Source organism: Carcharodon carcharias, chromosome 7 (genome assembly GCF_017639515.1).
Source record: "Carcharodon carcharias isolate sCarCar2 chromosome 7, sCarCar2.pri, whole genome shotgun sequence".
NCBI lineage: Eukaryota > Metazoa > Chordata > Chondrichthyes > Lamniformes > Lamnidae > Carcharodon > Carcharodon carcharias.
In genome coordinates this window covers 63,799,168-63,812,966 of record NC_054473.1, presented here as the reverse complement: position 1 = coordinate 63,812,966, position 13,799 = coordinate 63,799,168, and the positions used below count along the sequence as shown (strand labels likewise).

General features: G+C 41.4%; 1 protein-coding gene across 9 annotated transcripts in view; it reads left to right on the top strand.

Annotated features, from left to right (window-relative positions):
* The window catches only part of chl1b (cell adhesion molecule L1-like b), a 727,052-nt gene that overhangs the window by 299,881 nt on the left and 413,372 nt on the right, over window positions 1-13,799 (top strand). For all 9 annotated transcript variants that reach the window (XM_041191219.1, XM_041191221.1, XM_041191227.1 and 6 more), the window contains 3 exons: window positions 2,290-2,433; window positions 5,413-5,524; window positions 5,680-5,846. In XM_041191219.1, coding sequence (XP_041047153.1) covers window positions 2,290-2,433; window positions 5,413-5,524; window positions 5,680-5,846 — 423 coding nt within the window. The remainder of the gene's footprint in view (window positions 1-2,289; window positions 2,434-5,412; window positions 5,525-5,679; window positions 5,847-13,799) is intronic.

The following is a 13,799-nucleotide window of genomic DNA, read 5'->3' as shown; positions in this document are numbered from 1 at the left end:
ATAGCAATTGACAATGCTGTCCTCACCCTGCTCCAAGGCTGCACTTTGGGCAGTGAGATTTGACAGATTTAATGAGAACATCCTTTGTGTAGCAGGGAGATCAAATGCACTATTCCTCACTGGATTCGAGATTTACTCCCTGAAGATCCATGGTGGATATGGCTTCCTGCTGAGGACCCCCCCCACTCCTTCTTCCAGCAGCTTGCCCTCCTGTGTTCTACCTCTGTTCATTCTGCCTGCCATGCTGCAGATGAAGGAGGATAGAAACTACTACACCCCTGTATGGAGCATGTGCTCTGAGCAAAAAATTTTGAAGTCAGAACCAAGGCCTTCCACATGCCACCAGACTTCACATGGCAGTACAAACCACCAAACACATGTGTTAACTGAGTAGAAATCAATCAGCAACTAACATGAAAGTAACTGATGATTCCTTTAAATCAGGGGTGGGTGGTGTGGTCCTTCTGCTGCTGAACATGTGTCTTGCTGCATAAGGTTAAGAGAAGACATTAGCTGGAACATTGAGGTTTACATCAAATCAGTGATACACTCACTCACTTTTGCAGAGCCACTCCAATTCAAGGTCACAGGAAGTCACAGCCTATCATGACAGGCAATCGGCACTATGCAGGGTACACCCAGGACAGGATGCCAGTCCATCACAGAGCACACACTCACACACACACGCACACACACACACACACACACACACACACACTAAGGGGCAATTTACTGTAGCCAATCCACCTCGTCTTTGGACATTGGGAGGAAAACAGAGGAAGCCCACGCAGTCATGGGGAAAACGTGTAAACTCCACACAGAGGCCTGAGGTCAGGATCGAGCTTTGGTCTCTGGAGCTGCAAAGCAGCAGCACTAACTATTACACCACTGTGCCACCCACATCAGTGATACACACTGGCTGAAACCACAATCTGCCTACTCTGCATACTGCTGGCACAAACTCTATGCATTTTTACCAAGGCCTGTTCAGCAAGGCCTGCACCAGAAGTGCTGCACACGATATGGATATTCTGCAATCTGAAACAGCACCCATAGTGCCAAAATTATGTGTGCTATGCAGCCAAATTTTACAGCCCCTTTTTAATTCAACCTGGCTGGATCCAATGTCTAATTATGTAAGAGGAAAATAAATGTCTGTTTGCTTAAAAAAATGCAATAATAGTTCAAAAAATCCAATGCAATCTCGGCATACAAGGCTGGTTTCTCCCCCTCCCTTTTTCTTCCCCTCCTCATCCCTTTTCTCTCTCCTTCCCCTTTCCCCCTCCTCCACTCCCACTTTCCCCTAACCTCTGCCTCTCCCACCTGCTTTCTCCCTCTCTCTCCCCCTTCCTTCCCTCTCCATCTCAGTCATCCATAGGACAGTCTACTTGATCTTGATAACAATGAGACTTGGCTTTCCTTCAAATTGCTTGGATTTATTTCACACTATTAAATGTAGATATTGCATTGACTTGTATTTTTCTCTGCTTAGTAGCCTCAAGCAGGGCAGTGGATTTCCTCTAGATTGTTATCGTCCTTGAACCTGTTGTTAATGGCCAATCATCATGATTGAAATGAATCTTCATCCAGCAACAGATATGGCAGAGGCTGGATAAACCAATACAGATTATTCTGTAGAGTTGCATAAGAAAGCTTTTCTTTAAAAAAAAACAAATGCCAGTGAAAATTAGGCCAACCAGAGGTTACTATTATTTCTGTAGGATTTTTTTCAGTTCCTGTACTATTGAAGATGGTAGGAGTATTATGCAGGGTTCTAGCGATTAATCTGTATGATTTCCATGCGGGGTAGAGCTACACTGTATGTTCAGACATGGTGTGGGGGATGTGTGTGGTTGTTGGAGAGGGTTGAGAAGTTAAATGCATTTTAAAGCTGAAACCTGGACCTTGCCTACTATATGCAGATTTTGTTCCAATTGTTTTGACAAGGATCAGTTTCCTACAACATCGGAACAGATGATTTATATCACAAGGCAGGGAAAAATACTTCGAAACCTTGAACAAAATGTGTTCAGTTATTAAAGGACTGCAACACTGGAAAAAGATTCTGGGTGTAGCTCTTATGGATTGAAACTGATGAACTAAGAAGGTGCTTTCATGTTTCAGTTGTACCACCTCCTTGACACCTTCCCTAGAACTAATTGAAGTTGCTGAATGCAGTATATTCCCTCACCATTCCTTGTCACCAGAAATCAATAGCAGTATAAAATGAAAATTGCTTTGTAACAAAATTGATGACTGTTAATAAGAAAGACATTTTATGTATTACAGAGTCAAAACCTGCCATTAATCGCAAGGTTTCTCAAGGTGTTATCACTCTCACAAATCTGCAGCTGAACGACAGTGTCATCTATCAGTGTGAAGCTTCCAATGAGCATGGATCCATTCTTGCCAACGCGATTGTCAATGTCCTGAGTGAGTATCAATTTTGAATGATTGATTTGCTTATTGTACATGTTAAGCCAAACATGGGCCCAAATCTTCTGATCAGGATCAAAACCCCTATTTCCGACTCTGATCAGACAAAAATAATTACCTCCTTACCTTCCTCTGATTTTTCTGAGTAATCTTCCACTGGATGATTCTTCCAAACTGACTCAGTGCATGAAACCCTGGAGACACCAGCAAAGGAAATTTGTGCAGAAGGCATGTCCCCTTTTTACAGTATGAGCTGCCATATTCTGCTAAGTAAAGAGTTTAATTGTCCCAAAGCTGCTTTGAAAAGCTATGGAGAGAAGGTAAGCGGGTAAGGGGTAAGGTGGGTGGGGTAAGCGGGTAGGGTGGGTGAGGTAAGGGGGTAGGGTGGGTAAAGTAAGTGGGTAAGAAGTAGGGTGGCAGCTGGGTTGGGCGGTGAGGTCGGGTCAGTGGGGAGTTAAGAGGTCAGGGGGAAGTTGGGGAGACAGTGGGGGCCAGACGGGGAGGGAGACAGGTGGTGATGTTGGGTCAGATCAAGGGGTAATCGGGAGAGTTGGGTAGTGGGGGCAAATCAGGTCGGGGGGATAGTCTGGGGTTTGGCAAAGGTAGTCAGAGGGGTTGGGGGACCGGTGGGGGATTGTTAGATTGAGTGATTGGGGGGTTGCAGGGGGTTGGTCAATTCTGCAGTTACCCAGGAGTTAGCCTAGGATTTTTCTGTCTCACATTTTTTTGGGTAGCCATCCAAGTAAGTAAATCGGAACTGTCTGAATCTCCGACTCTAATTCAGCGTTGGAGAATTTTTCAGAAGGTCCTAGGAACAGAGGAGTTGCCCATCACAAGTTCAGACTTCCTGGGCAATTTCTACGGAGTTACTGCGTTGGGACTTCCAAGGGGTCCCATAGTGCACCTTCCAGAGAAGTCTTAAATTACTTTGAATAAAAGTTGACTGATACTTAACATTTTGCATGACTGCTATTTTATTAAAGTATTACATAAAAGTTCACATAGCTGCATCTATATTTGGAGAAAAAAGTGGAAACCTTCTCTCAGCAATGTTTTTAGAAATGACTTGATGATGCCAGTACAGCACGGAAAGAGTGTAATAATTGTGTATAATTTTGAATGATAATTCTGTTTTTTCTCTATTTCAGAAGTTATTAAAATGCTTCTTGAACATTGTTCTGATGATTTGCTACCAAATTAGCACTCTGAAATGTGCCGTATAATTCATCATATATTTAATTTGCAAAATTATGAAAACATTGTGGAGTTTAGTTCATCAGGAAATCCTTCGCAATAAAAAATGTTAATTAATGGGATGATAGTTCAAATCATGGATAGGACACCTGGAAAGTTACTTTCAAAGCAAAATGTACAATTTTATGGATTTTACAATGTTTCTGAATGATACCAATCTTTCCTTCTCAAAACGAGTCTCCAATTCTGCTGAATCTCTCACCATCTTCACCTTGCAAGCACTGCCTTTATTGAACTTTTTTGTATCTTGGACATTGATCTAAATAGCTGATGGCATGCATGTTATCTTGTGAGTTGGAAGATAATTACCAGCAAAAGAGCCATAGTACCCATGGAATTTGATATAAATTACAAACTCAGCTTGGATACCTGCTAAATCATTCTATTTTTAACTTCTGCAGTGGTCAAAAGTTGCATGCATATAAAAATGTTGCCTGGAATTAGTATAAAATTTAACATTAGTTGAATAAATTTCATACCTTGTTTGATTAAAAGGTAAAAATACATTGTTAAAATCTTAATAACCAATAAAATCTGATGTTGAACGACCTTGAAAGCTAATTTGAATGTATGCATGAAATTACTTAATGCTTATGATCCTCAGAAAGTTGCTAATTAGATAAATTGTTTCACTTTACTGGCCAAATATGCCTTTGTTTCATGGAGCCTGAAAATTGTGACGAGTCACTTTGATGTTGGAACTGAGTCAAATTTCAATGGTCTTTCACATATCTGAATGAAAATGTTCTTCTTCAGAACAGATTTTGAGCAACTAAGCACAGTTTTTAAATAATCTGGGGCCCATTCTGAAAAAGTACTGTTGATTTGAGCCATCACAATAAAATTGGGAAGGAAACAGAAGGCAGAGTTGAGCAACATTTGCTAACTTTAGGAACTTTTAGATTCCATATTGCAGTGATTAGGAGCAGTTTAGAGTTTTCAGGCTTCCAGTAGGAACCACACCCATTTGAACAGTTCAGACTGCTGCATAACTTTTTTTTTGGTAACAAGAAAGTGTAAATGTGTCCAGCTCCTTTTTTAAATCTCAGATTCATATTAAATGATTGATACACAATCAGTATATCGCAGTATAGTTTTCTATTTGGCTGAACTGTTGTTTCAGTGGCACTTCACAGCAGTCACTGTAAACTTAATTGTACTCTTCCATGGAGGGTGGATGAAGCAGCATTGAGACAAGTTGATAGATAGGGATTCTTCTTTTCTTGATAGTAATATATGATTAGAGTCAGCTCGTTCAACTGACTCAAGTTTCCTGTGATTCTATGAAGTTTGTGTCTAGCAAATCAGCTGACTTGTGTGCACTGCTCTTGACATCTGAACAGTCCCACTCGATTGCTTTCCCAAACACTGCCGTTACTCCACTGACAGGTGAGCCACCAGGTTAGAAAGCCATGAGGTCATTGGTTGATAGGAGCACCCCCCCCCCCCCAAACTGAGTTGCTTGCAAGCCCCTAAGACCACATCTTCATATGTCTTCTTAACCATAAATTTTAAGCGTCACATTGTCTGAACTATAGTACTGAAGGCAATACTAATTTAGCCTGTCAGAGTTCCGAGGAATATTAGCGTGGTAATGATAAATGGTTAAGAAAATTATTGATGTAAAGTCAAGCTTCAAACACTCAAAGTCCCCGGCACCCACTGAATAAGCAGAATTATACAATGCGTTTATTTTTAATTCTTACTGATATTCATCAACAGATCTTGCACCAATGATGCTGACCCCTGATGATCAGAAGTATATTGCAGTTGAAGGAAAAATAGCTCATCTGCACTGTAAAGTATTTGGCTCTCCTTCACCTACAGTATTTTGGTAAGAATTTGCTTATTCGCAAAGAACATGAACATTACACTAATCTACTGTTAATTCTGTTTGAAAATATATTGTAACCTCTGAATCATTTATGTATTTATACAGTTTATACATTCTAATTTAATATGATCATTTCTGACTTTGTTTTCCTCTAGGTTAAAGGAAGACATGGAAACTGCACTTGAGGGCCAGAATTATTTTGTGCATAAAAATGGCACTTTGGAAATAAAGGATGTCCAGCGGGAAGATGGAGGATTCTATACTTGTTGGGCAACTAATATATTAGGCAATGGCACTACAACCAGTATGTTAGAAGTCAGGGGTAGGTCAATCTTGTCTGTTTAGCTGTGATATTTTTCTAATTCTGTAATATGATAAATCCATTCCTGAAAACTATTTTAAACAACAGTAGAACTGTTTTAAACAATCATGGAACAATTTTAACTGATTTTGGTTCCAAGGATATTAATTATATTCAATCACTCGTAAGACTTTGTTTATGAAGCTTTTCCAGTTCTATTGATGGCAACAAATCAATTTTAAACCACTTGTGTAATGCTTTAATGAAACTAAGCATAGAATTTTCTATGGTTACGGGCATTGATAGCATATATGAAAATAAAAAAAAAACTGCAGCCTATTCTCTGGTGTTTGGCACACTTTTAGACATATGTCCTTGTATTTTATTCTAGTGCAATTCATTTTGTCATAAATTCAGTATTGGTAATATTTTCTGAATATGAATCAGAAAACAACATATATGATTGCATTCTTAGTCAAACTTTGCTATAAAGTTATACCATATGTTTAACACTTGTACACAAAATAGTTAACCATGTTAACATGATTTCCTATTCTTACTTCTCCAGTCTGTTCTGGTTCATTCCCCAGAACAAGATCCAACAGTGATTCTTTTCTTGTTGGATTTATATATTGAGTGATAAAGGAGTCCTGTATACACCATAAAAACTTGATTTCATTTTCTCCTTCACTACTTATCTGTCAGTTTATTTGGGGGATAATTGAAATCTCCCAAGATTATTATTCTATGCCTGCCACTCATTTTACAAATTTGCCTATATATTTCTTTCTCCAATTCCCTTCCGTGATTGGGTCACCCTGTTGGAGTGATGGATCCTTTGTTATTGTTTAACCTGGAAGGATTGTTTGTCTATCTTACTGCTGCTTATATCCTTTTTCTTCTATCGCCATCATTTTACCTTCAACCAGTAAGGCAAATCCATCTCCCCTCTTTTCTTCACGTTCTTTACTAAATGTATTCTACTATGCAAGATTTAGTTGCCAATCCTGTTCTATACCTAATTGGATGCTGTTCTAGTTTTATTATCAATTTAAATATATATGTCTGCACTGGGCTTTATTTTTCATCTGTCACACCATATCATAGCGGTTACATGTCCTTTATCAACAAGTTACACTTTGGCTGTCCCTCTACACATTTGGCATTGTCTCCTTTTTCAAGCATGTCACTCAGTACCAGCCCTCACATCTCTAACTTAAAATCGTTGCTGTGTACTGTCTTTGACATTTTCCCCAAGATATCCTCCCCTGCATACTACAAACTCTCTCTCTTCCAGTCTTCTCTAAAATTTACTCTCTGTATAAACTGTTCCACCCTTCCCACTGAACTTTCCCATATGCTTTCCGTTCCTGTTTACATCATTGATGAGGCTATCTTGTTCCAATTCCTTTTATCGTTCACCATCTACAGCCTTCATCCTCCTTTAACCTCACTTTACTTTGCACAACACCTGGCAAAATATCTGCCTCAACTGTTTATAATTGCAGTTTCAAACTCCTAACTTGTTCCTCCAACCAACATAAAAGCCTCTGCTTAAAATACAAGTTTCATCTTCAGCCTTAAACTCGCTTGCTCAAATCTTCTGGTCTCTGGATCATCAGAGATGGGACGTATGTTGGGAGATGCACATTTGGACCCAACAGAAGTCGTGACACACAAACTTAGGTTGAAATGGCCTGGGAAGTTTAAACTTCTGATGAGCTGATTCCTTACTTCATGGGACTCTCTGCGAATGTCTCCGACCCTGAGCTCAAGCCGAGAACTTGGGCCAGATGCACAGGACACACCTGGATATTCATCCAGAAATGATAGACAGTTTAATACCTCGTCCAACAGCTGTGTAACTCAACTGAGCGTCACAACCAACCACTTTCCCCAATCAATTCCCAACCACCCGACTACCCCACCCTCCGATAGCCCATTGACCACCCAATTAACCCTTGACCTGACCCAACTATTACCCAACCACCTGACTAGCCCTCCAAGCAACTGACTATCCCAGCCCTACCCGACTATCCCTCAGCCACCCGGTACACTCCCCGACCCAAATATCCACTCACTTCACTCAGCCACATGCATTCATTAAAAGACTTGATCTTTAAAAACTTACCTGAATATGGCAGATACTGTCATAAAAAGGGGACATGTCTTCTCCTGCTTCCAATTTTCTATGCGAGCTGGACTTGGCCTGGAGCACCTGCGACGCCCATTTCTGCTTCAGCCAGGATCGAAAGATATGGCTGAAAATGGGTAGTTTTGTTGGGTCAGAGAAAACTTGGGCCATTGTCACCAACAAAACCTTCAATCCCTTCTGTTCAAGTTATTCCCATAGCTATCACCACAATCTTTGCTCACTTAAGTACAAAGGATACAAACCAGATTTGACATTATTACATCATGCCCTATAAACCCTTTATCTCTTCTTCTAAAATCACAAGCATTTCAGGATCAGATTAGGGAGCAAGTATTATTCCTATTCTCTGTAAATGGTCCAAACAGGAACAAAAGAGCTGAACTCCAGAGGTGAGGTAAGAGTGACTGCCCTTGACATCAAGGCCACATTTGACCGAGTGTAGAATCAAAGAGCCCTAGCAAAACTGGAGTCAATGGGAATCAGGGGGAAAACGCTCCACTGGCAGGTGTCATACCTAGCACAAAGGATGGTGGTTGTCGTTGGAGGTTAATTATCTCTGTCTCTGATCATTGCTGCAGAAGTTCCTCAGGGGAGTGTCATGGGACCAATCATCTTCAGCTGTTTCATCAATGATCTTTCCTCCATCATAAGGTCAAGAAGGGGGGGGATCTTCACAGATGATTGCACAATGTTCAGCACATTTGCGACTCCTCAGGTATTGAAACAGTCCATGTCCAAATGCATCAAGGCCTGGACAACATTCTGGCTTGGACTGATAAATTAGCAAATAACATTCTCAGCACACAAGTGTCAGGCAATGACCATCTCCAACAGGAGAGAACCTAACCATCTCCCCTTGACATTCAACAGTGTTACCATTGCTGAATCCCCTACTATTAACATTCTTGGCATTACCATTGACCAGAAACAGAACTGGACCAACCATATAAATGCTATGGCTACAAGAGCAGGTCAGAGGCTGGGAATTCTATGGTGAGTAACTCACCTCCCGGTTCCCCAAAGCTTGTCCACCATCAACAAAGCACAAATCAGGAGTGTGATGGAATACTCTCCATTGGTCTAGATGAGTTCAGTTCCAACAACAATGAAGAAGGTAAATACAATGCAAAATAGCCTGCTTGATTGGCATGCTATCCACCACCTTCATGATTATTTTAAGTGGCATGGACAGAGTAGATGGTCAGAAGTTTTTTCCCAGGGTGGAAGAGTCAATTACTAGGGGACATAGATTTAAGGTGAGACGAGAAAACTTTAGAGGAGATGTGCGGGGCAAGTTTTTACGCAGAGGGTAGTGAGTGTCTGGAATTCGCTGCCAGAGGAGGTGGTGGAAGCAGGTATGATAGTGGTGTTTAAGAGGCAGCTTGACAAATACATGAATAGGATGGGAATAGAGGGATACGGACCCCGGAAGTGCAAAATGTTTTAGTTTGACGGGCAATATGATCGGTGCAGGCTTGGAGAGCCAAAGGGCTTGTTCCTGTGCTGTACTTTTCTTTATTCTTTGTTCTTTGTTCTTTGTTCAATATTCACACCATCCACCACTGATGCACAGTTGGCAGCAGGATGTACCATCTACAAGATACAGTGCAGTAACCTGCCAAAGTTCCTTCGACAGCACCTTCTAAACCTGTGATCTCTACCACCCAGAAGGACAAAGGCAGCAGGTGCATTGGAACACCATCACCTGGAAGTTTCCATCCAAGTCACTCACCATCCTGACTTAGAACTAAATTGCTGTTCCTTCACCGTCGCTGGGTCAAAATCCTGGAACTCCCTTCCTAACAGTACTGTGGGTGTACCTTCACCACATGGACTGCAGCAGTTCAAGAAAGTGGCTCACCACCAAGGACAGTTAGGCATGAGCAATAAATGCTGGTCTAACCAGTGACACCCACATCCTTTTAGAGAATAAAAAAATTCAGCAGCTGCTTTCTGATGCCCTCCTGCTCTTTCTGCCTCACACATATTCTTTGTCACTAAGATTGTGACCATCTATTTACTATCTCTGACTTTTTCCCACTTTTCCTTCAAATCCAGTGTTTTTCTGAGTCCCATCCCTGAATCCTGATCTTTCTTAAGTTTCTTCCCAGATCTCATTAATGTGATCTACCTTTTGCACCCTCGACCCAGTTCCATTAAAGTCTTCATCAAACAACTTTCCTTTCTGTCCCACATTTAGTCAATAAATGAAATATTTACCTCTATGTAGGCATTTTCCTGTCCTTGCATGACTAATGAAGAAGATTGATGAAAGGTAAGTTAGCTGTTGGAATTTAGTGAAATATCCACATAATAGACTTATTAGCAGAATTTAGATGGGCAGTGACAGCATGGAAATGAAATTGGCTGGGAGACAGAAAGCAGAGGGTGTGGTGACCATTATGTTTCAGGTTGTTGGAAATTATGCAGTGCTTTTCCCCAGCAGGTATCACTACAACTATTGCTCTTTATGATCGATGAATAAATTCAAATTTTGCAGATGACACAAAACCCAAAATGTAATGAACAGAAGGATGGTAATAGACTTCAGGAGAACATAGACTGGTAAAATGCACAAATCATAATGAAGATGTAATTTAAACCAAAGAAATCTGATTCAATTTGGTGGGAAGATTGCAGAAAAGGTAATACAAAACAATGGGTACAATTTTAATCAGTGTGCAGGAAAAGAGAGACTTGTTGTTTATAGTCATAAATTTGGCATCCCATGTTCAATGATTCAAAGTTGATTCCATGGCCCGATCTTCTGGTCTCCGGATCATCAGAGACTGGACATATGACAGAAGATGTGAGTCAGGACCCTGTGGAAATTCTGATAAGTAGACCTAAGTGGGAATTGCCCGGGAAGTTCAAATTTCGAACGGACATTTTTCCATTGTCTGGGACCCTGTGTGAATATCTCCGACTCTCAGGTCAAGTTGGAAGCTTGAGATGGATCCACGTGACTTACCTTGATAGTTACCCAAGAAATGTTAGACAGTTTGAAACCTGGTCTAACACCTGGATAACTCCACAACTAACCCCCACCCCCCCTTGTTCACAATCAACCCACCCGACCACCACCCCGCCCAACCGATGACCAGATTGCACCCTCCTGACCTGAATATCCCCGACCACATTCGACTACCCAATGGATCTCCCCGAGGGACGACGTGTTGCAGATTTCTCTGACAGCAGGGTTTGAAGACCCTGGAAGTAATGCACAGTAGCGTCAGGTCGGGTCAGGACAATCTTTGTGGACAGCATTGCTGCTAACCGGAAGATGCAGGCCCATATTACTAACTGTTACAAATTTACTTAAGCATAAGCGACACTACATATGTTACAATATTCTGAACAACAAATTTATGAACAGCAAGTGAGAATTGCACTCACTGTTACTCTACTTTGGGTACTAGGGGTGGCCCATTGTCAGTTTCTTCTACTTGCAGAAACATCTACACCTGTCTTGGGTCCTTCCTGGCCCCACTAGAATGAGAATGACTGAAACCATCTAGAATATCCCCAGAAACCGGAACTGCTGAGAAATCTATCCGGTCATAGGCACAGCAAGTTCTGTGTTCAGACACAGGCTTTGGATCTCCCTTATCCACTTGTTAGCCTTAGCGTAAACTATCTTGGTGGCTGCATGGCGATTATGAAAATCAGGATTTCAAGGATAATGAGTTCCAAGTGTAATTAAAATTTAGCTTTTAACATAGTTTTTGCAATTCTAATTGATAGGAAATAAGACTAAATAAATAAAACTATACTAAAAACTATAAATGCAATCTTAATGTTAAGTTTCAGTATAACAATTAAAGCTTAATTCTGAGAATTAGTAAAAGGAATTTAGTTGGTTATGCTTCAATGACTTTCAAGAGTTCAAGCATTACCACAGACACAAGGAGATGAGAGACAAAGCTGGAGGCAACTTGTGTTATTTCCCACACTTTGCTAACAATAACAAATGTGTTTTTGTAAAACCTAGGGCCATTTGTGATGCACCTAGCATCTCCAGTCAGCATAAAAGCATTTATTTCTTCAGAACTAAGCTTTTAAAGAAATGCTTAGGGCCATCAAACTCTTCTATTGACTACCCTGAGGAGCTTCTGCATTGATGTCCTGAGATGATTGATGATTAGCCAACAACCAGAATCATCTTCATGCTAGGTGTAGAGTCTTCACCCCCACCGAGTCCCATTTTGCTCAGGCTCCTTGGTGCTACACTTGGTCACATGCTGCCTTGGTGTCAAAGGCAGGGCCTCTCACCTGACTTCTGGAATTCAGCTCTTTTGTCCATGGTTGGACCGAGGCTGGATTGAGGCTTGGAGCTGAGTGGTCCTGGCAGAACCCTAACTGAGCATTGATGAGCAGGTTATTGCTGAATAAATGCCACTTGATAGCACTGTCAATTACATCATTTATCACTTCATATATGGTTGAAAGTAGACTGGTGGAGTGGTAATCAGCCGGATTGAATTTTTAAAGCTTTTATGCACAGGACGTACCCGGGCACTTCTCCACTTTGTCAGGTACATGCCAGTGTTGTAGCTGTATTGAACAGCTTGGCTTGGGATGCAACTACTTCTGGAGCATAAGTCTTCAATGCTACTGTTGGGATATTGTAAGAGTTCATATCCTTTGCTGTATCCAATGCCTTCAGCCATTTGTTGATATAACATTTAATCAATTTGGCTGAAGGCCATCATCTGTGATGCTGGAGACTTCAGGAAGAGGCTGGGTGGGATGTATTATCCACTCGGTATTCTGGCTAAAGATAGTTACGAATGTTTCAGTCTCATTTTTTTGCACTGATGTGTTGGGTTCTCCCAATATTGAAGATGGGGATAAGTGTGGAGCCGCCTCCCCACTTTAGTTGTTTAATTATCCACTACCATGCCTGACTGGATGTGACAGGAATACAAAGCTTTGATCTGACCTATTAGTCATGGGATCGCATGGCTCTGTCCCTCGTGTGCTACTCTGCTGTTTGGCATTCACATGGTTCTGTGTTATAGCTTCACCAGGTTATTGCTGAATAAGTGTCACTTGATAGCACTGTCAATGACACCATCCATCAGTTTGCTTTTTTGATATGTCTGGTACTGCCCTGGTATGCTCACTTGCACTCCTTGTTTAACCAGGGTCGGTCCCCTGGCTTGGCGGTCATGGTAGAGTGAGGGGTATACCAGGCTATGAGATTACAGCCTGTTGTTGAATACAATCTTCCTGCTGTTGATGGCCCATGGTACCTTGTGAGTGCCATGTTTTGAGCTGCTAGATCTGTTCCAAATTTATTCCATTTAGCATGGTGTTAGTGTTACAAAATGTGATGGAGAATGTCCTCAAGGGCTGTATACTGGTGATTCTTACCAATACTGTCATGGACAGATGTATCAACTCCTGCTGCAAGCCCAATCTGGCAGATGTGCCCTTCAGGCTTTGGCCAGCTGGTCAATAGTGGTGTTATCAAGCCATTCTTGGTGATGGACACTTAAGTCCCATCCCAGAGTAATTCTTTGCTACCCTCAACGTTTCTTCCAATCGGTGTTCAACATGGAGGAGTACTAATTCATCAATTGAGGAAGGACAGTCAACAGTAATCATTAGGAGGCTTCCTTGCCCATGTTTGACTTGATGCCACGAGACTTCATGGAGTCCAGAGTCAATATTAAGGATCATTCCCTCATCACCACTGTGCCCCCACCTCTGGTGGATCTGTCATTCTGGTGGGACAGGACATACCGAGGAGATGGTGATGGAATTTGGACATTGTAAGTTATGATTGCATATGACTAGGTCAGGTCACTGTTTGA